At 39.7% G+C, this 27,843-nt stretch overlaps 2 protein-coding genes across 4 annotated transcripts in view; one reads left to right on the forward strand and one right to left on the reverse strand.

Annotated features, from left to right (window-relative positions):
* MANBA (mannosidase beta) overlaps positions 1-16,702 on the forward strand; it is a 33,150-nt gene extending 16,448 nt beyond the window's left edge. For both annotated transcript variants that reach the window (XM_053461539.1, XM_053461540.1), the window contains 11 exons: positions 2,001-2,108; positions 2,540-2,691; positions 3,771-3,888; positions 4,074-4,160; positions 5,483-5,650; positions 5,823-6,041; positions 8,719-8,883; positions 10,130-10,274; positions 11,580-11,722; positions 15,406-15,663; positions 16,456-16,702. In XM_053461539.1, the coding sequence (XP_053317514.1) occupies positions 2,001-2,108; positions 2,540-2,691; positions 3,771-3,888; positions 4,074-4,160; positions 5,483-5,650; positions 5,823-6,041; positions 8,719-8,883; positions 10,130-10,274; positions 11,580-11,722; positions 15,406-15,663; positions 16,456-16,680 (1,788 nt within the window). In that variant the 3' untranslated portion in view covers positions 16,681-16,702. The remainder of the gene's footprint in view (positions 1-2,000; positions 2,109-2,539; positions 2,692-3,770; positions 3,889-4,073; positions 4,161-5,482; positions 5,651-5,822; positions 6,042-8,718; positions 8,884-10,129; positions 10,275-11,579; positions 11,723-15,405; positions 15,664-16,455) is intronic.
* A 1,391-nt stretch (positions 16,703-18,093) lies between these two features.
* Positions 18,094-27,843, reverse strand: part of NFKB1 (nuclear factor kappa B subunit 1) — a 48,766-nt gene continuing 39,016 nt past the window's right edge. For both annotated transcript variants that reach the window (XM_053461537.1, XM_053461538.1), the window contains exons 13-24: positions 26,811-26,900; positions 26,544-26,705; positions 25,487-25,628; positions 25,071-25,185; positions 23,974-24,175; positions 23,306-23,475; positions 22,462-22,564; positions 21,363-21,487; positions 21,008-21,074; positions 20,230-20,402; positions 19,111-19,267; positions 18,094-18,519 (exon numbers count right to left, since the gene is read on the reverse strand). In XM_053461537.1, the coding sequence (XP_053317512.1) occupies positions 18,359-18,519; positions 19,111-19,267; positions 20,230-20,402; positions 21,008-21,074; positions 21,363-21,487; positions 22,462-22,564; positions 23,306-23,475; positions 23,974-24,175; positions 25,071-25,185; positions 25,487-25,628; positions 26,544-26,705; positions 26,811-26,900 (1,667 nt within the window). In that variant the 3' untranslated portion in view covers positions 18,094-18,358. The remainder of the gene's footprint in view (positions 18,520-19,110; positions 19,268-20,229; positions 20,403-21,007; positions 21,075-21,362; positions 21,488-22,461; positions 22,565-23,305; positions 23,476-23,973; positions 24,176-25,070; positions 25,186-25,486; positions 25,629-26,543; positions 26,706-26,810; positions 26,901-27,843) is intronic.

A 27,843-nucleotide genomic window follows, 5' to 3' on the forward strand; every position in this document is an offset into this window, starting at 1 on the left:
ACCCTCAAAAAGTCATCCTGGTTGTTCCTTTCTGGCCTCGCAGGATCTGGTTCTCGGACCTTACCACCTTGTCCATAGACGAACCTTTGCTTCTTCCTCAGGTGAAGGATCTTCTCATTCAAGGTCCTGTTCTCCACCCAGATCCATTCCGATTCAACCTCTCTGCATGGCTTCTGAAAGGGAGATCTTGTCCTCCAAAGGATTAGCTGCATCTGTGGTGAACACCATTCTCTCCAGCCGCAAAATTTCTACGGCCACCAAGTACCAAAAGGTTTGGGAGACATTCATCGCCTGGTGCAATGTGCATGAAGTATCCACTCCATCTATCCGCGAGGTGCTGCACTTTTTTCAAGATGGCTTTGATAAAGGATTTCAACCTGCTACTATCAAGGTCCAGATCTCAGCACTGAGTAACTTCTTGGATTTCAATCTGGCTTCTCATCCGTGGATCTCCAGATTTTCTAAGGGAATGTGTAGACTTCGCCCTAGGATCCGGCCGTCGGTCCCTCCTTGGGACCTTAATCTCGTATTGCATCAACTCACCTTGTCTCCATTTGAGCCTCTAGTAGATACCTCTCTTAAGCTGCTCACCTACAAGGTTGTCCTCCTCGTAGCCCTCACTTCCGCTAGGAGGGTGAGCGAAATCCAGGCTCTCTCCAGAGTTGAACCTTTTCTCAGGATTCTGCCGGACTGCATTATCCTTCGTTTGCCTCCAGAGTTTCTCCCTAAAGTGGTCTCCCCTTTCCATGCGGATCAGGAGATCGTCCTACCTACACTCTGTCCGGATCCCAAGAATCCCAAAGAACTGGAACTCCATTCGCTAGACCTGCGGAGATGTATCCTGTCATATCTCTCACGTACGTCGGCCTGGAAGAAATCCGATTCTCTCTTTCTGTCCTTTGCGGGGCCCCGCAAGGGCAGATCAGTATCCAGGGCTTCCGTGAGCCGCTGGCTTAAGGACGCTATCGCTTTATGTTACGTCTCCGCGGGAAGAGTACCTCCCTCCGGCCTGAAGGCTCACTCGACCAGATCCGTCTCAACTTCCTGGGCCGAACTCTCCGGGGTGTCTCCGTCTCTCATTTGCAAGGCAGCGACCTGGAGGTCGATTCATACGTTCGTAAGGCACTACAGGCTGAACCTTCATCTCTCAGACGAGTCTCAATTTGGTCGTCGTGTCCTTCAGACTGGAATCCTTCCCTCCCTATCTTGCTAATTCTTCTCATGTGCCACCTGGAATGGCAAGGGAAAGAGAGAATTCTTACCTGGGAATTCCTTTTCCTTGTCCATTTCCAGGTGGCACGCTTTTTCCCCGCCCATTAAAATTTATTGGTTTTTGCTATTATTTGTCTGAGTCTTTCTTTTTAACCACACTGGGGAGGAAGGGGGAGGTGTCCTTTTTTTATAGTGTTTCCTGCCCTACCTGGTAGGCGGAGCCTACTTCTCATGTGCCACCTGGAAATGGACAAGGAAAAGGAATTCCCAGGTAAGAATTCTCTCTTTCTTTGTAATTGAATATAAGTTGGGGACTGTTTCTACCATGACTACTGATATCTATTATTAATAAGGAAATGCACAAAGCCATATAGCCAATGTAGAAAAGCATGTAAAGAAACATAAGCTTTTGGGACCTCAGATCATATTATGTAGAAGTTTATTTTATATATTTTATTTTATCTTTTGTTTTATTTTGTGTGAGATATCAGTAATTTATTCACTTATCCATTTATTAACACAAACAATGGAGTTCAGCACATTACTTATAGATTTAGAATTTAGCATTTCTAGACTAGCTGCATATGATCTATGCTGCCATGTCACTCTCAAAGCTTTAGCAACCCACCTCAGGAAGGACAGAGTTGGCCCTTTATAATGAATAGTTATAATGCCATAATAACCACGAACCTCATTATTTTGGGTGGTTGGACTTCATATTTAAGTTAATGAGACAAAATGTTAGTATATATAATAATAAAAAACACTCTTATTTCGCTTTATTTTAGAATGCTTCTGTAGAGTTGTGGTGGCCAAATGGGTACGGATCGCAAACTGGATACGAGTTGACTGCCAGCTTTATGTTTGATGGATACACTATTAAAAAGACGACCAAGGTGCAGTATTTCACAGAGCTTTTAAAACACCTCTCTTGTGATATGTCATGTAATATCTAATATATCCGTGGTACCTCTTGTCAGAGTACTTTGATCACATCCTCAACATTGTAATGAACTAGTTGCAAAACTGGGATTACCACAATCATCTGTAATCCTTTTAATACTGATCAAAGAGGAATGAGATGCAAATCAAAAAATACTTTCCCCCCACTAGATTGCTATTAAATGGGTGAATTCTGCAACACACACCAGATTGTAAGTTTCTGTCCCAATCACATTTCTCTGCTAACATATTGGGCTCTACTTGTGTATTCCAAATCCTAGTTACAGAATAAAATCTTGGTTCAGAGTGTAAAAAAATGTACATAGAAGTTGTCATGGTTTATACAATGCTTTTATACTGGCGTGGCGGTTCTGTATTTGTACAGATTTATTTTCGCACGGTGGAGCTGACCGAGGAACCTATCACTGGTTCTCCAGGCCTGTCGTTCTATATTAGAATTAATGGGGTCCCTATTTTCCTCAAAGGCTCCAACTGGATTCCAGCGGACTCTTTCCAAGACAGAATTACGTCAGAGAGGTAACTGTTGTATTCCCATTGTTGTCTGTACCCCAGAATATTGTACATAGGTGTAAAGAAAAATATGGTATCAGAAGTGCTCAGTTGGCCTTGAACGCTGGTCTTTTGTTTCTGTCATTTTAGTGATCTTGAAAGCTCCAGATCTTTTCAAAGCTGAACTTGCTACTTAATGTTTTCTGGAGTACTAGGGCTTCACTTACTATTTTACTCACTACCTTCTAAGAGCACCCTGTATGCCTCGTAATTATATCACATTAAACGATAAAGTAATTGTACATTAGTGGTAAGGATAACTATGTCTATACACTGCTGGGTCCCTCTGTCGTTGCCTGCTGTGTAGCGCTTCCACTCCCACAAAATGTTTGTTGTATCTAGAGGAATCCAGCGCAACTTGGTTTTACAATGAAACACCGCAACAGTCTGTGCACTCGTATAATGTTTTATTGTTTCATTATTATAGTGCAATACAAGAAATAGAAAATTCCCCCTAACTTCATAATATGCGTATATACAGAGCACAGCATAGTGTCTAATTTAAGGGAACAAACTCTTAAGAGGGAGATATTTTTTTTAAGGTTATGTAGTATATCAACCCTTGGTGTTCTCACGCTATTGTTATGTTTATTTGATGACTTTGTAAAGCAAATTGATTTTTTTTCTTTGTGTTGCAGAAGCATATTCTCTGGTTGCCGTATATATACATACATACTTATGAACTATGTATATATATATACATAGTTCATAAGGTTGAAAAAAGACCTAAGTCCATCAAGTTCAACTCTTCTACCTAACCTTTCTATTCTTGCTCCAAAAGAAGGCAAAAACTCCCTAATTAAGCTACTTCGAATTCTGCCATCAGGGGAAAAAATTCCTTCTTGACTCCAAGAGGCAATCGGATATCTCCTTGGATCAAGAAGCTCTAAAATATTAATGTTATTCTAGTTATATCCCTGTATATTATGCCTTTAGAAAATATCTTTATATGGTATTTGAATTTAGCTAGCAAATATAAGAAATTACTTACCATCCAATCACTTCCTTGTTCAAGCTGTCCATACACAAAACCTCTTCTTTTGCAGGTTGCAGATTCTGCTCAAGTCTGTGGTGGAAGCAAACATGAATACTCTGCGAGTCTGGGGTGGAGGCATCTACGAAAGTGATGAATTCTACAATATGTGTGATGAACTTGGAATCATGGTAATTATTTCAGCATGTGTTATGATGTACTATTGTAAATTTTGTTGTAATAATTGTACAGTTTATTTTATTATTTAGAGAGCAACTTCACTGAAATGTGGGACTCCCCTTATAAAATTGCTTTTGTGTCCAATAGGAACCGCTGGCTGCTCTTCTCACTGCGCCTGTTGTTTGTGTCATTGTAGGTGTGGCAGGACTTTATGTTTGCCTGCTCCCTGTATCCCACTGATGACTTGTTCCTAGATACGGTCCACAAAGAGGTAACGCATCAGGTAGGTGCACATCTCACAACCTTTGTAGTACTGCTGTGCATCACTCTGCACGTGGGATACTGTCACATGTGTTGACATTTCACGATTGGTATCTCATTAATCCAGTCCTGGACAGCTCTGTCTGACTTGTGTAAAGACTGTTTCGCTTTGAGAGTGCAATTATCTACATTTTCACTTCTTGGTTTTGATTTTGGTTTGCCTTCTTGACCTTGATCGTACTCAGCCAGACTGTTTTGGCCTGCTTTTAGACATTGAGTTAGGTTTGTCCTTTAGTCCTATGTATCTTTTTGTCAAGCAGCTGAAGTCCTGGCGGTCAAAGCACCGGGAGGCTTAACTGAAAGGTGGAAATGGTTGTTGTAACAGAAGCCTTTATCTCGCGCGGCATTGCATAGTTGTCCCAGACTAAGGATCCATCACCTGTGTGTGTGTGTGTGTGTATAATATATATATTACACACATCATGTCAGTGGGTATATTAATATAACTATACCTGTTCCTGTAAGAATACATTATCCTACTAGATGATATGCCTAAGGCCTATGCTGCTTTAAATATTAAACATCAATGACCTCTTAGTGAAAGTCTTATCGTTCTAAAAGAATATCTCGTTTGATAAATTCCAGATAATAATCCCATAAACAGACCACAGTGGTTAGAATCATAAAAGCTCCAGTAAAGGATGTTGCTAATTGGCCACTAGACAAATATTTAAGAGTAATAAGTAGTGGTCTTAAAATTGTGGTGACAGAAAACCATTAAGAAAATTGATTTCATTTTCTTATTGGTTTTCCCATCAATAGAACAAAAAAAACAGTGTAGCAGATGCTAGTATCATGCTCAGCAAATATTTCTCCATAGGCAAAGCTGTTTGTCATGTAACTCCATAAGGGCCTTCCAAGCTAAAGCATTTTGTTAGTGGGCAGTTGCCTATCAAGTTTTATGGTGTTGCTAGAGCGTTTGGTTTCGCCCACTTTTAACACCTGCTTTTTAGTGGCATGTATAAGAGAGGTTCTTTTAACGATGCCTTACTTGGTCAGTCAATTTCAGTTTCTCTAGAAGTAGACTAGGCAACCCAGGCTTGATTCTAGGCTACCCAGTAGCTCAGAGGAATCGTAGTTGTCCATTTTTAAATGGACAATCTGGCAGGTTTATCTGGAAGTGAATTCCCCATGTGTCCTACACTAACTGCATACAATTATTAGTTTTTCTACTGGTGGAAAAATCTGCATTGTAAATACCATAAGATTCATTTTGTATTGAAATGTATATCTTGTTTATATTATATATTTTATTTATATAATACTTTTTTAATTGGGTTTTAGATGAGAAGACTTAAGTCCCATCCTTCTGTTATTGTCTGGAGTGGCAATAATGAAAATGAAGCTGCAATTGCAAGTGACTGGTTTTCTATACCTGACAAAATGAGAGCTGTTTATGTACAAGACTATCTCACCCTTTATATAAAAACCATAAGGAAGATTATCCTTGATGTAAGTGATTAGAAGTGACATCTATGCTTAAGTCTATTATATTTATTATTGTCGAACCAGTCCTTATTAAGTTCTGTTTTGGACTACTATGTTACTGCGGTTACAAATGCACCCCTCCTCCAAAAAAACCCACTTTGTTTCAGAGTACTTGGCATTCCTTTTTCCTGTATAGATGGATAACACCCGTCCCTTTATGCCTTCAAGCCCATCCAATGGGAAAGAGACTGTTCAAGAACATTGGCTGTCCAAGAACCCATACGACAATCATTTTGGTGACACCCATTATTATAACTACTTAACAGACTGCTGGGACTGGAGATTATACCCCAGAACTCGTCTGGCTTCAGAATATGGATTCCAGTCATGGCCATCATTTAGCACCATTTATAAGGTGAGTCATTTTTTTTCATCTCCAAAATCAGAGATTTGCTCAAGTATACAGACACTGGAAATACAAAAGCATCAAAAGATCACATAATTGTGAGAACAAGCACAATCCTGACACACGTTTGCTCCTTGTTACGTTTAGCGGTGTCTCACCCATAAAAGTCATTTGTATAGATTTTCATCTGTTCCACTTGTTCGTTTTGTTATCAAGCAGTATGTTCAAGTATCAGTAGCTAAATAAACAGATGCATGATCCCAAGTCCAAGTGAAACAGAAATGTTGGGGAAGAGAGATGGGAAGAAGGGAATCGAAAGAAAGAAATATATTTATTTAACCCCTTAATGACAGTTGCCGGTTCTGGAACGTCATGTCTTTAAACGGGTGCAGAAAGCGATCTACGTTTGCTTTCTGCACCCAAACGGCATTGCTGTAATGCCTCGACCTCGACCACGATCGGCATCAGGGGCCATGTCTGGTCCCTCCCCGGGGCGTCAACATTCGCCATACATTGTATGGTGGCGGACGCCCGTTTTAAAAGCGTTTAGGAGGCGATCACCTCCTAAACTTAAATGGTGTCGCTGGAATGCCTCGATCAGGAGGCATTCAGCGACACCAAATACTTACCCCAGGACGGGCTGTGACCGCTCCGGAGAGCGGTCACAGCCGCAGCTGCATGCAATCTTCACCATCCGCAAGATGGCGGCGGCCCGGGAAAAAAAATAATAAAGATGCAAAAGTTCGCTAGATGGTATCGTGATTAGTAAAATTAGTAAAGTAAAAACAAATTAAAAAATAAAATAAAATTAATAATAATTAGAAAAAAATAGTTAAAAAAAAAAACAGTAAAATGTAAAAATAATTTCCCACTGATGTCACTATCAGGGGAACCTTCAAGTTATTTTTTTTTTTTTTTTTTAAATTTAAAAAAGGCAAAAAAATAAATAAATAAAAAAAACATATATATATATATATATATATATATATATATATATATAAAATATATTTTTGTGAGCAAGTCCTAAAATTAGCACATTAGCTTAAAACAATTCTTGCATGGAAAGAGTTAAAATACTGGCATATTAAATGCCCATGGGGTGTCTACTTTTAAAAAATGTATGATTTGATGGGGTAAATTGAATTGGCCGAGTTCAACAAGGTCCCAATTAACACGGGGGGGGGGGGATGGCCACACATCTAATTTCCAATTAGAAAAATGCACATGTACCAAATGTGGCCTTTTAGTTCCCCCAAAAAATGACAAACCCATGAATGTGGGATATCACTGTACTCAGGAGATGTTGCTGAACACATTATGGGGTGTCGTGTGACAGCGGCATAAACCAGGAGCTGTAAATTCATACATAAAGTAGGTGTGTGGGGGAAAAATACACACAAACAAATACTAGTGCAAACTTTGAAAAAATGCTGGTGGTAAAATGTGTGCATGCAAAGAGTTAAAATACCAGCATTTAAAATACCCTGGGGTGTCTAGTTTTCAAAAATATATGGTTTTATTGGGCACACTGAAATGGCCCAAATCAAGGATGTACCAAATAGGGCATGGGCAGTGGATCCCCAAATGCCAAAGTTCAACATTGAAAAATGCGCATGCCCGAAATGTGGCCCTTTTTTGGGAAGAATTACCAGATTTGGAAAAAATGGCTTTGAAATAGCAAAACGCTACCTGTACTTATTGCCCCATAACGTGTAGAAAAAGGCAAAAAAACATAAAAACATTGGGTATTTCTAAACTCAGGACAAATAGTAGAATCTATTTAGCAGGTTTTTTCATTACCTTTTATAGATTACCTTTTAAAAGTTAGAAAAAGTCATTTTGTTTCTAAATTTTTCACCATATTTTATACTTTTTTTTAATAGTAAATAATATGATACAATCAAAACAATGTCATCTAAAGAAAGCCCTTCTTGTCCTGAAAAAAACAATATATAACTTGTGTTGGTTCAGTAAACGGGAAAGAAGAAAATTACAGCTAAACACGAGCAGCGCAGAAATGTTAAAACGGCCATTGTCACGAAGGGTACAAAAAGTAAAATCAGCCTTTGTCACGAAGGGGTTAATGGGGGAGTTCTCCTCCTCCTCTCTCTTCATTTGCCTTGCCAACCTAACAGGGCCAGGGAGTTCTGTGCCCCCCTTGGGGAATTGAGAGCTCATATGGAGGAGGGGGGCTCCCATGTAACATCTAAACTCGGATGCCACTGGAAAGTCGTTGCCTAAACTTATGGCTCTGTAATAGTTCTAGCAAGTTGAACCATGTGGGTCCCATACTTCTCTGTTCGATCTGTAGCCCTAAGTGAGAGTAATTCAAAGGAATTTTCTCTGCCTTGGTTACCCAGTCCATAATGGTCAGGGGTATTGTAGATCTCCAACAAGAGGGGATCAGAAGTTTGGCAGTGTTAGGAAGGTGTTTGACAATTGATTTCTTGTATTGAGAGATTGACCTCTTAGTCTGATACAGGCGATAAGGCAAGTAATTTGAAGCAACCACGTAAATAAATGGTAGGAAAAGCACACTTTTTCATAAACTTCTACAAAAGTCCTCCTTGTATTGTGTTGACATTTATTGTCCCGGTTATGTGCTTGTTGTATGGGCTCTCAAGAGAGCCTTAGAATATCCAATTGTTAAAAAATGGCTTGACAACACAATTCAATTTGGTTATAGGTTTCGGTTCCTGAAGATTGGTCCTACGGAAGCAATTTTACATGCCATCGCCAGCACCATGCTTCAGGTAACGAGCAAATGATTCTTCAAGCTGGTCTCCACTACCAGATACCAACAAACAGTGATCCTGTTAGAGAGTTCCAGGATATGCTTTACTTAACTCAGGTAAGCAGTGTGTGTGAGCCGTTATGCCCTCAACGAGACCAGCAGAACACCATAGATGATATTTCTGGATTTTCAATACCACTTACGGTTGAGCGTGGAATATCTTGCAGGGGTGAAATTTCACAAGCTGACTTATTGCAAAGGTGGTATCCTATCACTAGCTTGAATTCACTGAGCTCTCTCCGTTTTTTTCCAAATGTTTGTAAATGCAGACTATGGCTAGGTGCCTAAATTCAATAAATAAGTTGTGTGTCCTAATACTTTTGTCCATATAATGCAAAAAAAATGTCACTGATTATATCTAAATGAATACCAGAACTAGAACACATAAGAATGGTTAATATGCAATCACCCAAAACACTATATTTTGCACTACCTAGAACTGTGTTGGCTTTTTTTTTTTGAAAAACAAACAAACCACAATATCATTGAAAACATACCTTTAATCTGATACTAGATATAAAGAAAATGGCAGGAGATCCACTTTAAGGAAAATTCAGCAGAAAATGCACATGCAGGTTGTGTCTGTGATGCAAATTATGCTGTGCTGTTGAGATGTCTAGCTAAGAAAGTGCAAATAATATCTTTATCCAAAATAGCAAGAAAGCCCTGGAAGGCAACATTCATGAACCGAACCTTGCTCAGTGAGAGAAATGCGAGAAAATTCCCGTCTGATATCACATGGACAGAGATCCCAGTTACTAATACACTGCATGGATTCACAAAGAGCTGCCCTATTGCCATGAACACGTGGCAATAAAAGACGTATTTAGCTCTGACACATCAGCGCTAGTGAATTTATAAATGACCCCCTTATCTTTGCAAACTCTCTAACAGGGGCTTTCATAGGAGAACACGCTTGAACCACAACATAACATAACTGCTCCTTTATGTGTGAAGAAAGGTGGTCATTTGCTTTGCAGTGCGGTGTATTCTTCGCTGTCACTCACATTGAGGAAACTGAACCAGTCCTTGGCTTATCGATTGTATATGCTCGTTGTTTCCCTGAATCTGTTGTTGGAATACATGTCCGTTATTCACAGCCATCGAGAAATGGGAGTTGTCATACAACATTACAGGGTCAAGGGTCCAACTAGAGTTTTGTCAGGTCCGTGAGAAAAATAAAATATCTCTGACTTACTCTGATGGATAGGCAAAAAAGCTTTGGGTAGTTTTGATAAATATGCTTAATGATGCTAACAAGGCCTTATATAAGTAATATATCGCATCTTCTGCTTTCCTTCAGGTGATGCAGGCACAGTGTGTAAAACTACAGACTGAGTTCTACCGACGAAGTCAAGCAGAAATAATTGATGGCCTTGGCCACACCATGGGGGCCCTGTACTGGCAGTTAAATGATATTTGGCAGGCACCATCTTGGTCGTCAATTGGTAAGGTCTGAAACAAACAGTTGAGAGGTTCTATTAATGAACAACGACGACAATGATTACTTTCTTTACTTTGCCATTATAATATGTATGTTATATACTCATCATATCTACTTGTTTGTCAGCCACGCATTCATTCTATTCTGCTAATAACTATGACATGTCTTCTATGGGACAGCATTAAAAGTACAGCAGTAACATACTAACAATTGCAGTTTGATTGCAGTCACTGATTACAAACACAGTGGAAAAACTTAAGTCTAAAGGAATAACAAAGAAAACTACACACTTACATATGGATGTAGTCTACAATGAGAAACAGAAAATGAATGACTTACCTTTTAAAGTTCCTTCCCCCACTGGCTAGTACACTATGTGGTCAAAAGTATGTTGACACCTGATCATCACACCTATATGAGATTGTTGGATATCCCATTCCAAAACCATTAACATTAACATGTCTTCACACTTCTGGAAGGATTTCAACAAGATTTCCAATTGTGTCTGTGGGAATTTATGCCCATTCAGCAAAAAGAGCCCTTGAGCTTCGCTCGCAATCCACTTTCCCACTCATCCCAAAGATATTCAGTGGAGTTAAGGTCAGGGCTCTGTGCAGGCTAAAGAAGTTCCTCTGCACCAGAGGGCCACAGTCGTGCTGGAACAGGAAAATACATTCCCCAAACTGATGCCACAAAGTTGGAAGCATATCATTGTCTAAAATGTCTTTGTATGCTGAAGCATTTACATTGCACTTCACTGAAACTAAGGGGCCCAGACCATTATTCCTCCGCCACAAACTTTACTGTAGGTACTGTCAATTCTGGTAGGTAGCGTTCTCCTGGCATCTGCCAAACACATTCATCTATGAGAGTTCTAGATAGTGACGCATGTTTTATCATCTCCACTGCTCCAGAGTCCAGTGTTTCTGTACTTTATACCACTCCACCTGAAACGTGGCATTGCGCATAGTGATCTTCAGCTTGTGTAAAGCTGTCTTCAGCACTCATCAGCTTTGCTCTCTAGAGTGGTCTACCTGAGCTGTTGTTAATCCTAGATGTTTCCACTTTGCAATAAAAGCACTTACAGTGAAGTAGGGCAGACCTAGCAGGGCATCTAATGACAGTGCCACATCTAAAGTCATTGAGCTCTTCAGTATGACCCATTCTACTGCCAATGTTTGTCTATAGAGCTGGCATGTCTATGTGCTTGATTTTATACACCTGCTAGCAATGGATGTGGCAGAAACACAAACTCAATAATTAGGAGGGCTGTAAACTGGCTTATATACTCTGCTTTTATTATTCTTAGAATACGGAGGGAAGTGGAAAATGCTTCATTATTATGCCAAGAACTTCTTTGCACCGGTTGCTACAAGTGGGTTTGAAGACCGTGATGTTTTGTACATATATGGCGTTTCCGACCTCTTGGAGGATCGTTCTTTCAAGCTCACAGTAAGATCGTCTGATTACTTACAGATGTTATGAATACATTCTTCCTCACTGCTTAATGAAATGCAACAATTTGAGAATTTGAAGCTCAGTAAATCATGCCACTAAAAAGCAAACAGTCCTCCTTTTATCGATATCTCTTCTGGGTAAACCCTTGCCTAAGAACACAGCTTTAACAACCACTGATATCAATGATTCAATTTACATTAAAACTGAACAGAAATGTTTGAGCTCAAGAACTCCATTCAAATCTTATTGACCATTTAGGGCAGGTGAACAAATAGGTAAATGTAGAAGTTTAGAGACTTTAATTTTATTGTTTATATATAGTTTTTGATAGAAACAGTTTCATTTGTGGTGTCTACTACCGTGTTTCCCCGATAGTAAGACACCCCCGATAGTAAGACGTATCGGGGGTTTCAGAGGGGTCGGCTAATATAAGCCGTACCCCGAAAGTAAGACATATGTCTTACTTTCGGGGAAACACGGGGGATTTGCCTTTGCGGTACAAAGAGTGGGGCTGCGCCAGAGCCCCCTTCAACCTAAGCTTGTGCGGGAGGCTGCTCAGTTCAGGGGATTCCGGGAGCAGCGGCTGCGGGGGATCGTGTGTTTGAGGCTCGGGTGGACCGAAGCTCTTCCCCGAGGAGGGATGAGTTACCCGGCACAGTGCTGGCTGCTGAGCGCCCGGTTGCAGAGCACTGAAGGGCACGGTGACCGGGGACAGAGGCTGAACCTCCCGGCGGGCGGCGCGTGGCTGCGCGTCCCACGGTCTGTACGGGACGCGGGAGTCCTGCGGGCTTTGAGGGAGAGTCTGTCCCGTGCAGGTGAAGCCGAAGAACAGCCTGTCAGCTGCCTGGTACCCGGGGCAGAGTGCGCAGAGGGCGGCGCGCAGGCGCTGGTTCTCCCTAAGCAGCTCCAGAGCTCGCAGAGCTGGGGGGGGGGTGCGATGTCCGTCTAGTGATGGGAGCAGTGTGAGGGGTGAAAGCTCCGCCCCCTCGCACTGACCTTTCTCCCCTCACGCTGCTCCCATCACTATGCGGCCGTCAGATTGCTGGGAATGTAATCTGAACGGCCGATGCGTGCTGATGCCGCCGGCCGCCTCTGCTTTAATACTTTTTTTTTTACTTTATATGGCAAGCCGATCCAGCTTACCATATAAATAATAAAAAAAAAGTGTTAAAGTAGCTCCGGCCGGCGGCATCAGCACGCACCGGCCGTTTAGATTACATTCCCAGCAGCCTGATGGCTGCATTGTGATGGGAGCAGCGGGAGGTGGAAGCTCCGCCCCCTCGCGCTCAGACTGCTGCAGCACCGGATGTCAGGTCAGGTCCTGTCAGCATAGAAGAGAACAGTGTGCAGCTGCCAAGAAGTCAAAAGAAAAAGGAGAAGGTGAGTAAAATAATGTATTTTTTGTACTGTATGTTTTTTGTATTTGTTAAGAACAAAAAAAATCGGCATGTGTGTGTATGTAAGTGTGTCCCCCTATATGCCACTCTGCCTCAGAAATGCCTTATACCCCCCTATATGCCACTCTGTCTCATGATATGCCTTTTAACCCCCTATATGCCAGAGTTGCATATAGGGGTATAAGGCATTTCTGGATGCAGAGTGACATAGGGGGTCAAAAGGCATATCTGGAGGCAGAGTGGCATAAAGGGGGTTAAAAGGTATATCATGGGGCAGAGGAGCATATAGGAGGGTATAAAGCATATCGGGGAGGCAGAGTGGCATATAGGGGGCATAAGGCTTTTCTGGAGGCAGAGTGCCCCATGATATGCCTTTTAACCCCCTTCATGCCACTCTGCCTCCAGAAATGCCTTATACCCACTATATGCCACTCTGCCACTGGAGCAGCAATAATGTTTTCCGTGGTCCATCAGGACCATGGACAACATACAAAACACGCTGTGTGGGATACTGTATGGGGCTGTAACCTTATGGGAGACTGTGATACGGAACCACAAGCAGTGCTTATACCATATGTTTTATATTTTAGCCCCTAGACATGAGCGCTTCCGGTTCCAGTGGTAAAAGGAAGAGTTACACCGTGGAGTATAAAAAAGCGATTGTTGAAGAATCTTGGGGCAAAAATGTAGTGCAGTTCTGCAAGGAGAAAATGTTGGATCACCGACTGGTCCAAAAATGGCGTGCAGAACACACTAACCTGAGTGAAAAAGTGGAGAGCGGAATGGCTAAAAAGCGCAAGATTGGATGTGGTCGGCAACCAATGTATACAGAGCTGGAAAGCCTGGTCTCTGAGTGGGTTGCAGACAGGAGAGCAAAGACATTGGTGGTGACCAGGGCTCAGATTCAGGAATATGCCCTTGCAGTGTTGCCACAGTTTGACATTTCTCCTGAACAATTCAAGGCATCACAGCACTGGGTGGATAACTTTCTTGAACGCAATGACCTGTCTTTGAGAAGATCCACAACCCTCTTTAGATTGGAAGATGCTGAGATTTTTAAACGTGCATTAGCCTACAAGAAGTTTGTGGATGACATTGACTTCTCTAAATACAGTCTTTGCAACATGATCGCCATGGATGAAACTGCCGTGTTCATGGGCCAAGCGGCTCAAACCACCATTGATCAACGAGGTACCTCCTCAGTGTACGTTCCCTCCACCGCTTATGAAAGTGCACGTGTCACCTGCATTTTGACGATTCGTCTGGATGGCACTAAAGCAACACCGCTACTCATTGCAAAGGGCAAGAAGGAGAAGATTGAGCGGGTTTCTGGCATTTATGTGCTGGAAACTGAAAAAGCCTGGGCCACACAAGATGTTATAAGAAAGTGGCTTGATTTAATGCTGCCGCTTGTAATGCGCGGGAACAAAAGAGGGATGCTGATCTGGGATGCAGCCAGCACACACCGCGCCAAAACCATGAAAAACTTCCTTCATGAGCGGAGAATTGACCAAATCATGATTCCTGCAGGGATGACGGCTTATCTTCAGACTCTCGATATCGCCATTAACAAGCCGTTCAAGGACTATCTGCGTGTGGAAATCAATGACTACATTGAAAACCGAATGGAGAGAAATGTACGTGGGAACTTTGTGAAGCCCAGACTGCCAGAGATTGTTAACTGGGTAAAGAATTCTTGGAATAAGATCACTAACACCTGCGTTGCAAATGCACTGCGAGCTGGCTACCTGGACAAAGCCTGCTCATTTCAGGACAGTGCCATTGCTACCCATGAGAAATATGGGCCAATGATTCGGCAAGAAATGTCGTCCCGAGAGTCCCAAGAAAATCCACAGGAACCTAAGAGTGCGGATGTTTATGATGATATCCCTGAGAATGATGACATGGTTGTCATGGAATAAATCTGTTTTATCTTCCAGTATTCCACTGTTCGTTCTTACCATTTTTCATTGTTTTACATGTTATGCAATGTTGTAACAAGACATTCTTGGCACTTCCTTTTATTAACCTGTTTTGTGGTGAATACAATACTGTTCAGGTTGTTAATAAATGTTAATTTTATGGTTAAAACAAAAAATTCAAAAATTTTGTTCCCAATATAAGACATACCCCGAAAGTAAGACATAGTGGGGCTTTTAGGGATAAAAAGAAAGTAAGACACTGTCTTACTTTCGGGGAAACACGGTAGTTGTATCTTGTTGTTGCCACTGCATACTCTTTTGTATTATTTATTTGTGTAATGAATTGAAATTATTACAGGTTAAGGTCTACAAATGGGACTCATTATCGCCGGTTTGCGAAAAAGTTACAGAAGAAATAGTGTTAACTGCAAGGAGTTCAGTTGGAATATACAAGGAGGCTATTCCCGAATTGCTGGAGAGGTGTCAGAATGTTACCAGGCAGAACAGCGTGGTGCTCTTCTATCTCCTGCACCAGGGGCAACTCTATGGTGCACAAAACTGGCATTTCCTAAGCTCCCCGAAGGAGGCACAGGGCATGCTCAAACCAAACATCACAGTAAGTACACGTTCATTTTCACGGAAGCGATGATTAAGCAGCCGTGTGGCATCAGCCACATGACTCTTACCTAAATTTTATTCAAATTACTTCATATGATTGCAGATGTGTGCTAAGCTTAGACACGAGTAACATAATCTGCTAACCTGCTGAAAATGAAAGCGCTTTTCATAAAGAAGCATTCTGAAACACTGAAAACATATCTTTATATTGGCAAAAAAACATACAGAAACCTCAAGTAGGCAGTTTGAGTATCCAGCCCTTTTCTCATTAATTTAGAGTCTGTTAGGGCAAAGGATGTTGCAAAAATTGTTGGCTTTTGTAACAACATGACAATTTTGCCATCTAATGAATCTTACCAAGATCCACGGCAGCCTCTGTGAAAATGAACTTGCAACTCCCTAGAAAGCTGCTTTTGAACAGTTTTTATTTTGACATGTTGTGTTGCCCTCATGTTCAGTTGCAGTCAGGACTGCCTTAAATGTACTGATTACACAGGAAGAATTAGACACAACCTCAACGGGAAAGTACATCCAAGCTATGTTAAATTTTAGCGACCTGGCTTAGTAACTATAAAAGTATTTCCTGATTGTGCCTGCTGAAGTCATGTTTCCAGTAAGATTTTAGGTATAATATATATATTCATAAACAACTTCTACTGTATTAAGTATCTACACTTATGTTATTACGAGCATGTTCTTTAAACATCTCTAAAACCTGCATTTTACACAGTGCAAAAATGAAGCTCTTATCTGGGACTCATTCGGTTATCATCTGCCTGTTTTCCTTTAGGTATCGATAGCGCAAGAAAATAAAGTGTATGTTTTCACTTTGGTGACTTCTAGTTTAGCACCGTTTGTGTGGCTGGATGTCTGGGACGTTCCCGGAAGGTTTTCGGACAATGGATTTCTTCTGGTCGAAGAGAAGACAACGGTTTATTTTTATCCATGGGTAGAAACCACTATTGAAGAACTAAAGAAATCTCTCCGTGTAACTACACTAAGAGATACTTATTAATGGAAAGTATAGAGGGAGGCGATGGTTAAAATGTTATAGCTTTTCAGACGTGCTTTGCTAGTAAAAAATATTTGTTTTTAATTTCCAATAATAACACCAGAAGACTATGTGGGTGTCGGATGCACAGCTTCTTAGTGCTGCTAAGATTTCAATTACCATCGCAGGTTTTCCGCACAGCATGATGGGAGATGACGCGCTCTTTTAAAACGGAAATACTGTTATTAGAAGGCCATTCTCAAATGTTCGTTTATGGAAGTTACATATTTTGTTTTAACCATGTCTGTGCCATTTACTTTTACTTACTGGAATGAGAACTTCGCACAAGCAAAAGACATTGAATGTCACAATGTTGAAAATGACATATACTGATGGCATTTTTTTGTACTGTAAATATTTTTATGTTGAAAATTAATAAAAGAAGTACAGCTCAGGTGCTATGAGATGTCATTTTTTTCATGGTCATTACTACTTTATCCTTTATTATGATTTAAGGTCAATCACCAAATAGTTTGTTCTAGTTTTTAGGTGAAGATAGTTTTTTTAATCAAGCTCTTAAGATTTGTGTTACATCATATAATCAGTGTTGTACACAAATCTGTTGCTTAGCAACAATTCACCAAAATGTAGGATTACACTTTTTTATTGCTCTTTGTCGAGTGTAGACCTTTTAATTATACAGTCCAGGGTGTTACTCACAATAATCTTAGCAGATCTTTCATTTTACTTTTTTTTCCCCTGAAGATTTTAAGCAAATGAAACAAACGCTTAAGAGGCCTTTTCAGTTTCTATGGCAACAGCTTGCCTCCCTTTGTTTCGCATGATGTAAAAAAAAAAAGTGAAGCAAAATGTTACTATATTACATAATTTCTAGCAATGGTTGGACGTGAATCAGCACTAGGAATGATCTTATCATTATTTTTTTTCCAGCACTATTAATGGTGCTCAATGAATTATCTTTTATCAATCACTTCTTACAGGTATAACCATATCATATAATATGGTTTATTACTTAATCTTTATGAACATCAACTAGTACACCATTTGGACATTATACCAAGACTTAGAACAGTCAGATTCTCAGCTGAACGTTGGCGAGTTTATCTTGATTGGCACACTTAATTTTCAAAAATAAGTTTGACTTCATCCAAGGAAAGTATTTTTAAAAACTTAATGTATCTTTAATCAGAATGCTGCATAACCCTGAACTAAAAAAACTTTTTCACACGTATACTACTAATAATAATTCTTACACAGTGGTTTGCCTTATTTTATTATAAAATGTCAATAAAAAATCTGAAAAATATATAATATTTACTGTATTACAAGAGAGGCAAAAAAACAAATGACTGAAAAAAATCAGACAATGTTAAGTGTCACTAAATTTTTAACTATTCCCCCCCTTTTTTTTTTAAATAAATCCACACACATTTATTCTCAATTCACTAGAGAAATCAAGCTAAATATACTTTGATTTAAATCAGTATACAGTCCAATTAGTTAATGTGCAACAGCTTAGCTCCATTATGATGCTAGACGCGCATGCACACACACGCACCTATGTGTTTTCTCCCTCTTCCTTCTTTATTTTCCTCCCGTTCTCTTCTCAATGACTTCTAGTGCAACTCTTCTGGGATGACAAGGCTTATAATTCTCATGTGGGCCAGTGGGCCATTATCCATCAGTTATTGCAAATGAGATCATTGCTTGGTTGTTGATTCTCCAAACAGCCAATCCCGTCTGATGCTTTCAGAGATTCGGAATACGAAAGACTCATTTTCTGGAAAGATGTTTCCACACCGCTGTCGCACATGCTTTCGATGTCCTGTTGCCTCGGCTCATCTAAATACACAAACAGAAGGTCTCAATGAAGAACAATGAACACGCTATTGATAAAATATATAGAGGAGATACCTATCCTTGGTAAATCTTGTGATGATTTTAAAATATCAGATCTTTCAAATTTACAAACCTGGCAAGTGCTTTCCTTGCATTTCTTGCTTTTAAGCATACATCAGTCTCCTAACTTTCTCTGTATCCTTAACGGCGTCCTGATATTTACCTTGGCTGAAAGCTAACAGTCCACCCCAGCCAGGTCAACATGGCAGGAAGAACAAAACACAAGGTGATCTCACCATACTACCAACGATAATTGATGAACTCATGAAGTTCATAGAGTAAAATGTAGTGTTCCTGGAGCATCTTGAAAAACCTCTTGCTCTATGAACTCTGGTTCACTCAAAGGTATCAAAACTTTTTGATACCATGATTCTCTAAAATCCATGAAATGCCAAGCCCAAATATCAGCTTTCTTTGTAAGTAGGAACTTTTCTGATGAAAAGTAAACCATAATTCCACTTTATTTTTGTAATATTTTCAATTCTAGTGACCTTTTAATGAAGATACACACTCAGAGGAGATAAATGCACTCACCAGTCTTCTCCGTGAAGATGGAGTTTTTAGAATAATTATCCACATCAGTAGATGAATTAGTGATGTTTGCCAATGATTGTTTAACAGTGTCTATGGCTTCTCTGTAACCCATCTGCTTCAAAGCATCTAGAAGTTCTTTTATTGTACCACCGGAAACCTACAGAAAAGCAACAGAAAACATAGCTACTGTATGGAGTAGAGTGAGCAGTGATCATTTTAATGTAGTTATAAACCACATTTTCAGCTTTAGAATGTCAACATGCTAAAAAAGATTCACCAACCAAATCATTACGAATGAGAATTGGTTATTTGTGATGTAATGTTTAAATGATCAGGTGTATGTGAATTAAACCAACAGAGCTTGGTTTGTGTATTTGTATGAAACATGGAGTATCATCTTCTGTTAACATTTTTGATATGTCTTATATGAGAAACCATTATGTAATTTATAGGTAAATTATTAGTATAAATTACACTATATAGACGAAAGTATTGGGACATCATGTCAGAAAAGTCACTGTTGGTTTTGTCAATATAGTGTATATGCTTAGTGGCATTTGGGACGTTTATCTAGCACAGGGGTGTCCAACCCGCGGCCCTCCAGCTGCTGCAGGACTACATCTCACATAATGCTCTTTCAGCTAAGGGGCTGGCTGAGGAGTATGGGAGATGTAGTTGTGCAGCATGTGGGCTAAAGCAAAAAATTAATTTTCCTCTTTGTTAACTTGGTGAGAAATGAAAAAGCAGCCAACAGCCACAAAGGATACCCACTAGGGAAGGTGCAGCATGCCCTGAAATGTTTGTGTGTTATAATTTCAGTGTTATGATATGCCAATACATTTTTGTTGGACACGTGCTTCGCTATTATAATTATCTCTCATTTCTCACTGAATAACTGGTGGACCAACAATGCTGTCTGCTATAAACCACACTCAAAGGAGCGCTGACTGATGGTCTTTTTCGCTTGGTTCTTATGTGTCTCCTTAAACCAGGCTTGCACATTTCTAGTTCACTCCCTTATAGACTGAATTTGCCCACAAGATTTTTGAGCTATGTTGTAAGGAAAAAGTAAAAAGTGAATATAAGGTGACTTCAAATAGCAAATAAAAAAGGACCGACCTCAAAATTGTCAAGTAATGTTTTGGATGGAACAGGAGTCAAGCGAAATGCGTTATTTAATATTCCTAGACCCATCTTCTGTGCTAGCGTGGACCAGTGTTTGTTTGTATCCTCGTGTTCCAGTAACTTGTACAGCTTTTGCTTTGCATCTTCACTGAGTTTGTTCAAGTCTCCTAGCGTGTGAAGAGAAAGCATATTAGACACTTCTACATAGCAAAAAATTTCTGAAATATTTTTCCAAGTTAATGAATAACAAATACACAGACGTAATGAATCAGAACTTTTAGAACAGCTGTGATGTCGACAAAGGGCAATAACACTTGCAAACACCAATGGTTTTGAAATATGACCCTTTATCAGGCCCAATGCCATAATTCCCAAGCAGTAACTCATGGCTTCTCACGCATGGGCCATGTGGAACACTCCGAGGGTTTTACCCCACATGCAAGATACATTCCTAAATATTCTTTCAGCACATCTGAATTCATTTAAATCTCGAGAAACTGAGTTGATTAAAGGGGGGATATATGTGAAATAGACCTGCTTTGTTGGACTCCAAGGCATTTAGAGTTTTTAAAATCCACTTATCAAAACAACCTATAGCTTTTGCAGTTTATTGTGGATATGAGTGGTGGTATATAGAGATGCCTATGGGGTTCTAATAAAAGTACACTGTATATATCTATATATCTATATATCTATCTATCTATCTATCTATATATATATATATATATATATATATATATAATACTCCTCAGCTGGAGTGGAGGTTTGGTACCTTGAGGCTTGAGTTCTTGTGAAGCAACCTCTGATGTATATGTCTTTCCATTCAGTATCTCTAAGACCTAAGGAACACAGAATAGGAGAAAACATTGTTAATCCCTTGAAAATAGGATATTATAGCAAAACAGGAAGGGTAGATATACTAATGTTTAGATCTTTTGAGATGCAGTTCAATAAGGTGGTAAACAAATACATAGAACTTTGTATGATTTGTGAGTCTAGAATAATCAGTATTGGTAAATCATTTTTGGGTTAAAAATGGTTATCACTGGATTGCATCCAGGTTCATTCTATTAAATAACTATGTAAAAAATATAGATGTAACGTGAAGAAGATATATGTTCTCTCACCTCTTCAGTGGTTGCCATATCCAGTGGTTTTGTGCCTGGTACTATTCCTTCATCTATATGGTTTTCATCCTCTGAGGACTCAACACTGTAAAGGGGCTCAAAGTTTTCAATGAAAGGGTCAGCGCCTAGAAGAAAAGGTTTAATGTTTTATGTATTTTCCAAATCCCAGCTCTATTGTACTGACCCCTGCCATCCCCACATACATTACTTTGGTAATCTATATGCACAAACGGGAAGAGAAAGGTTTGCCCTCTTTGATATGGGAACTGTCCCACCTCCCTGTGCACAAAGGTGTGGACCTCAAATCCTCAAAGTATCCCTCCACGGAATGAAACAGGAAAGAAAATGTTCCACATATCCCCCTCCCTCCATGTCTTTTTTTTAAAATAATCTTTACGTATTTGCTTGAACACCTCCAGGTCTTCGTGTATTTATCTGGCTGTGCATTGGCTCCTTTATCTCCCTCTCTGTACTGCTAGCCTCCTCGTTTAGTGAGAGGGCCCCGTTGGCATAAGGCCCCTGTTTTCATATATTCGCTCCATATAATGGTAGTAATCAAAGACATTTAACTTCTGCTTCAGATGCAGAGGTGTAATTTAGGTCCCTGTAATGCAGGGATCCCCCACATGTTAGGGGTCCTCAAGACTTATTGGTGCATAAGTGGGCCCTTTGAAGGTACCAGTAATGATATCTGCTGATGATGATGCCATTTGTAATTATTATCATTACAAAACACTTAGTATTATCCAAAATGATGTTTTACTTTTATACAAAATGGGCACGTTTCACTATTAAAAGTAGATAAATGCAACATGAAGAATGCCCCTTGTCTGTGCAATTGTCACCTGATGACTTTAGTATAACTGGATACGATTTAGAAGGTCTATGGCAGTCAGTTACTGCATTGTTCACCATTGGTTTGGTAAAGTTTACCTGGTGTGGTGTTAGAAATGCTCTGCCAATTTTCTTAATTTATAAACACTCAGATTCCTCGAAGAACACTCATCCATATCATTGTAAAGAACCTTGCCAACCCACATCACATACTACCAACTTAAGTATTATGGTAGTGCTACAACATAATCAAATAAAACTATACCTGCTGCTTTCAAGAGTGCTGTTAGTTTACTGGAACCTCTTCCAGCTGCTATATGAAGCGGGGTGCTCCCGTCATATGTGGTACTATCCACGTCGGCATCACCCTGGATGGAATCAAATGTGATTAGATACCATGATAAAAAACATAAACTTAAGACTTAAAGGCCTATTATTGGCTGTATTTTTTAAAAAAAGTAATTGTGATCAAATGGAAGAGCTGGTGAAATAAACCAGTACAAAGGTGATACCTTCAATTTAAAGGTGATGTTCCACCTCAGGGGTGTCACGAAATCTCACCATATAAGTTCTGCTTTTTGAAAGGGGGAAGAGAAACAGGTCTGGCGTTTTATTTGCTTTTCTCTTCCATTGCCCCTGTTACCTTAAACCACATTTGGAGTTTTTGGTGCAGTTTAGTAACAAGGCCCTCCCAATGCCAATTACATTGCTGAATGAGAGGGGCTTGGCTGGCCGGCCCTGGGGCCAGAAGGTGCCAGCCTACCCTTGTTTAAAATGGGAACATGAAAGAAACATGTTAAAGTAATTATTCTGTAAAGTTATCAAAAAGGCAAACCATTGAATACACATATGTTTTAAATGATTTCTCTAACATGTATAATACAATCATTGAATACGCACAGCGAAGAACCGTTAAGGTATTCACTTTGTGGCTCAATCAAAACTGAATTCTGTTATACCAGATCCATTTTTATTCTCACATGACTCAGCTAAAAAACTCAACACATAAAAGCATAAACAAAAGCAGACTAACAGACAAATGAATGCATTTAGAACATTTTTAGGGCCTCTCTGGAAGAAAAGGTAGGTTACTTAATATATGGGCTCACCTCGAGAAGAAGGCAGCCTGCCAGTGAGATATTGTCCTGTTCTACGGCGAGATGCAGGGCACTTCTGCCTGATTTCTGCTCCTTTGCATTGACGGCAGCCCCTGATGATATCATTAGTCGGAGGCAGGACATGCTGTTTGCGATCACCGCAACATGTGTTGCAGTCAAGCCTAATAACACAATTTTGTTTGTGGTTAGCCAGCTGACCTCTTATGTCCTAGCATTGTACAACCAGAGAGTGAACTACCTGCAACATATATTGTGTAACTTTGTTACACTAGTTAACTTACATGGACAAAGAAATTACTGCCATTCACTTCACTTTAAATGTGGACACAATTGACTTAACTGAATACATGAGATGAAAATTCTCATGCTGTTAGCCAATAATTAATATGCCTTGGGCGTAGGTACATATACTGTATACAGTGCATACATGAGCAACATTTCACATACACTCTTTGTGAGTAAGATATCGTGTGCAATTTCAGCTGGCAAGCGTATTCTTATCAATAAGGCTAGACAATTAGAGACACCCCCCCAGGTGCCGTAGTACAATATCTCTGGCTAGCTGAGTATCATGGGAGATGCATGCTAGCAAAAGATGGAGAGAAAATCAACAATGTGAAGCCTACTATAAAAAGAAAGATTAATAGATGATGGGTTACCATCCCCATTTGGAAGGTCAATGATCTTGCTGATGTCTTTATGTTTAAGAAGTACATTCAAGGTCTTGGCATCTCCGTCTTTGCAGGCAAGGTGCAGGACAGAGTTCCCGTGGCGGTCCAGCAGCATTGGGTCTCCACCAGCACTCATGATATCCTGCACTGTGTCAGCTTGGTGGGTGATAACAGCCAGATGCAACGGGGTCTACAAATAATTAAAGATTGTACCATGCCGTAAAGTAACATTTACTTTCTTTGCCCACTGCCTTTAAGCAGAAATCATACCATTACAAAACATATTGGATTTTGTTCATGAAAAGCATTTCTGGGGTAAAAGTGATAGAATTACCATAGCAACCAGTGGTTTGTTTAGCTGATCTGTAATGTACTGTGTTAACAAACACCCGTATATAAACTGGACACGGTTGCAAAACAGGCTGGTATTTCATAGATAAAATCCATTACTACGCATATATTCACACACAACAGGTCAGCAATAATATGTATAGAAAAATGATAGAAAACAATTCAAAACCCCCCCAAAAAGTTCATGTCAGCAACATTGCCAGGTTTACTGGGGTTATATTATTCTTTATAAAATGTAAGAGTCTTTCATTAAGATGGTAAGATGTCCATTATTCATTTAAAGACTCTATTATTATTATTAAAGACACCATTATTCATATATGATTCCTCTTTACAAAGTGCCAATGTGAGCAAACACATTACTTGGATACGTTCATTTGACACTTAATAGCAAACAGAATATAATTATCCATATATGGAGTTTTTATCACAAAATACACAGGCAAAAAAAACGGATAATAATCTAGTTATTTAATTACCTTTCAAACCGGAGTACAAAATGGTTAGATGTCAATTTACCTTAGTCCTAGGTGAATGAATAACCATTGACAGCTCTCCCGAATAACTTGGGAGAAGCATAGTACTAACCACTGGAGTTAGAGAAATCAAAAAAGCATAATTCATGTATAGAGTCACCTATGTCATTTATTACACATTACTTCCCTTTGCAAGTCCCAGAAAGCATAGGTTATTAGGATAAAAACAACTTCCGTCTTGTTCCTATGAGTACATACCTGATACAGATCATTCCGTACGTTAATGATGTCTTCACATACAACTCCACAGGTCACATCAAGGAAAATCTTCACCAATGCAGTATGTAGATGGATAATAGCCAGGTGGAGGACACTGAAAAGGATTATACAGTCAGATACAAACTTCTGTTATTACACCATTTCAAATATTATAATACAATAAATCTACTGCATTTAGTCCAAGTGTGGACCTCTCTAACTGTTTAGATTAAAAAGCCCCAAAAGCAGCGTATACTGTATTTTACTTTTAACAAATAATAACCTACTTCCCATCGAAACAACTATTGCTATAGCATCTATGGCACACAAAATAATAAATAAGTACAGTACACTGCGCTGCAGAATCCAATGGCGCTATATAATACAATAAATAATAATACTATTTCTCTACTCACTTGTCCCCGTTCTCATCTTGAGCTGCAGCTAGATGGCGCTGTGCTGCTAGTAACATCCTGACATCACCTGTTACAGCATAGTTGAAGAGGGACGCTGCGTGGCGCTTTGCTAGCTGCATGGCCTTACCCAGGAAGTGACAATCTGCAAAGTGAAATCACACTGTCGTGTTTCATGATCTGGATTCGTGATCTGGTTAAACGGTGTCATGCAACAAACATTTAAGTGGAAAGAAACTCAAGAACACATCATGGAGATTGTTAAAACTCATCATTCCATGCAGGAATCTGTTCTCCATGGAGAGACACTGTGACCTGGCAAGGGTTTCGCTCCCAGCTGAAAAGTATTTGAAAGCATTACCAGTAATTTAAACAGTACACGTGCTCCATGGTAACAGTATAAACAGTAAAGTATTTTCATTTGTTAAATAATACTTCACTTTGTCCATAGTAAGTAGACATTTAAACTGCATGGTTTCTTGAGTTTCCTATTAAACACCTACTCCAGAATTGGAAATTTCCTCCAGAAATAATTCTGTATTAAATGGACACTGCAGCCATCATATGCGCTTCAATGCATGCATTGCTGCACGTTCCCTTTAAAATCACTGTGTTGTTTTTGCAAATACATGGGGGATTCGGCAGAATATCCCTATATGCATTTGCCCCTTCCCCAAGCCATTTTGTGTGCAGTAGATGTGTTCTGTACGTGATTTCCGTGGCAAGAAATGTTGGACCACAGAGGTCGAGAGCAGCTGCAGCAACAGGGCTGCAACTTGTAAGTCAGTTTTTACTTTTTCCTCTGTTGGGTGTGTTGAGGACAACAAACTGTCCCTTTAACTGAATCCCTTCAATGAAGCTTTTGTTCCTGTATAAATAAATAACCAGTGTTGAATATTATTAAAAATAGTTGTATGCAATAGGCCTTCACTAATGGCTGGTTGTCTGTACTTCTGTACATTATTGCATTTCATTGGTTGTTATTGGGTGTAACACTTGACAAGTGTATCGGCACATACATTAAGAACTGCAGTTAAGGGAATGGAGCTTGGCCACTTACTATACAGTTTACAGTGAGTCTCGTGCTCCCACTCAGAAGCATCTGGTGGGCCACCCTCTTCCTGGGGAGTTTCACGATGATCACAGTCAGTCCCACTCGGTTTATTCTGGGTACCTCCAGCTTCATTGATTTGCTGCTTTGTTGCACTGTCTGGCACTGCAGCTGAAATCACAAAAATAATATTGCATTTAGTAGCTACAGATACCCTGCCATACCTTTTATGTAGCTCTCATAAGTATTTTGTAAAGGCTGCCCATACAGACTTACTGCGTTTCATGCCTGCACTGGAATTCATGACTCCACCATGAAAATTTAACCCTCCGTAGTTATTATAGTTATATGTAGAATATCCAAAACCTGAAAAATAACAGCATATTATTTTAACATGTATAAATAAGTAGTGCAAACTACTAAATGGCATCTTCAACTTAAATAGTCAGAATTATTAGAACCAGAGATTCTTATGAAAGAGGATTGCCCTGTGAGATCCTTAATTTAACAAAAGTAATTTATTGCATGTTGTGATATAGTGTTCATAATAATAAACGCAATGCGATAATTTTATAGCACCAGGCTGCTATTTCACCCACCGCACAGGTATATACCCGAGGACAATATTATAAACATCATTCTTAGGACTGCTGAATTTTCAGAAATAATTCTTTAAATTGTGAAAAATTTTGCCCCATTCATAATTTTTTCAGGGAATGCTTAATAGTCACGTGATACAAAAGTAAGCACTGACAGGCTGTTACCATAAAAAAATGTTTAAAGTTTTTAACAGCAAATATGACATAAACAAGTTATGTCTCCCCCCGAAGCATGTGTTGTTTAAATAGAGCCCCCATGCTATGGACATTCTAGATAAACCTGTCAATTGTGTCCATGCTCTTTCACCCACATGAAACTAGCATTTCAGTCTCCCATATTTTTTCTCCCAGCATGCTTTACACAACTCAAACTTTACTCAAGGGAATTTGTGTTTACAATCGTTTACTAAAAAAAAGTAGTGCTATAAATAGAGCCGCTTTCCACATGCGAAACAATCGCATTTACAGCTTACCAATCATTTATGGAATGACGGAGAGACGTGGCTTGACTGCATGTCTCGGCACGCAGGATTCAATTTAGGAGCACACTTGGTACACCAAAAAAACCTCTCATGGAATGCGGTGTTTGTCGCAGGTCAGGAAAGCGCCCACTTAACGGTTATTTTTACCATAAAGAAAGATTTATTAAAGGCAGCACAGGCTGCAACATGAAGCTGGCTGGAATATTAGGGAATGTGCATAATCAAAAG

This window comes from Spea bombifrons, chromosome 1 (genome assembly GCF_027358695.1).
Source record: "Spea bombifrons isolate aSpeBom1 chromosome 1, aSpeBom1.2.pri, whole genome shotgun sequence".
Lineage (NCBI taxonomy): Eukaryota > Metazoa > Chordata > Amphibia > Anura > Pelobatidae > Spea > Spea bombifrons.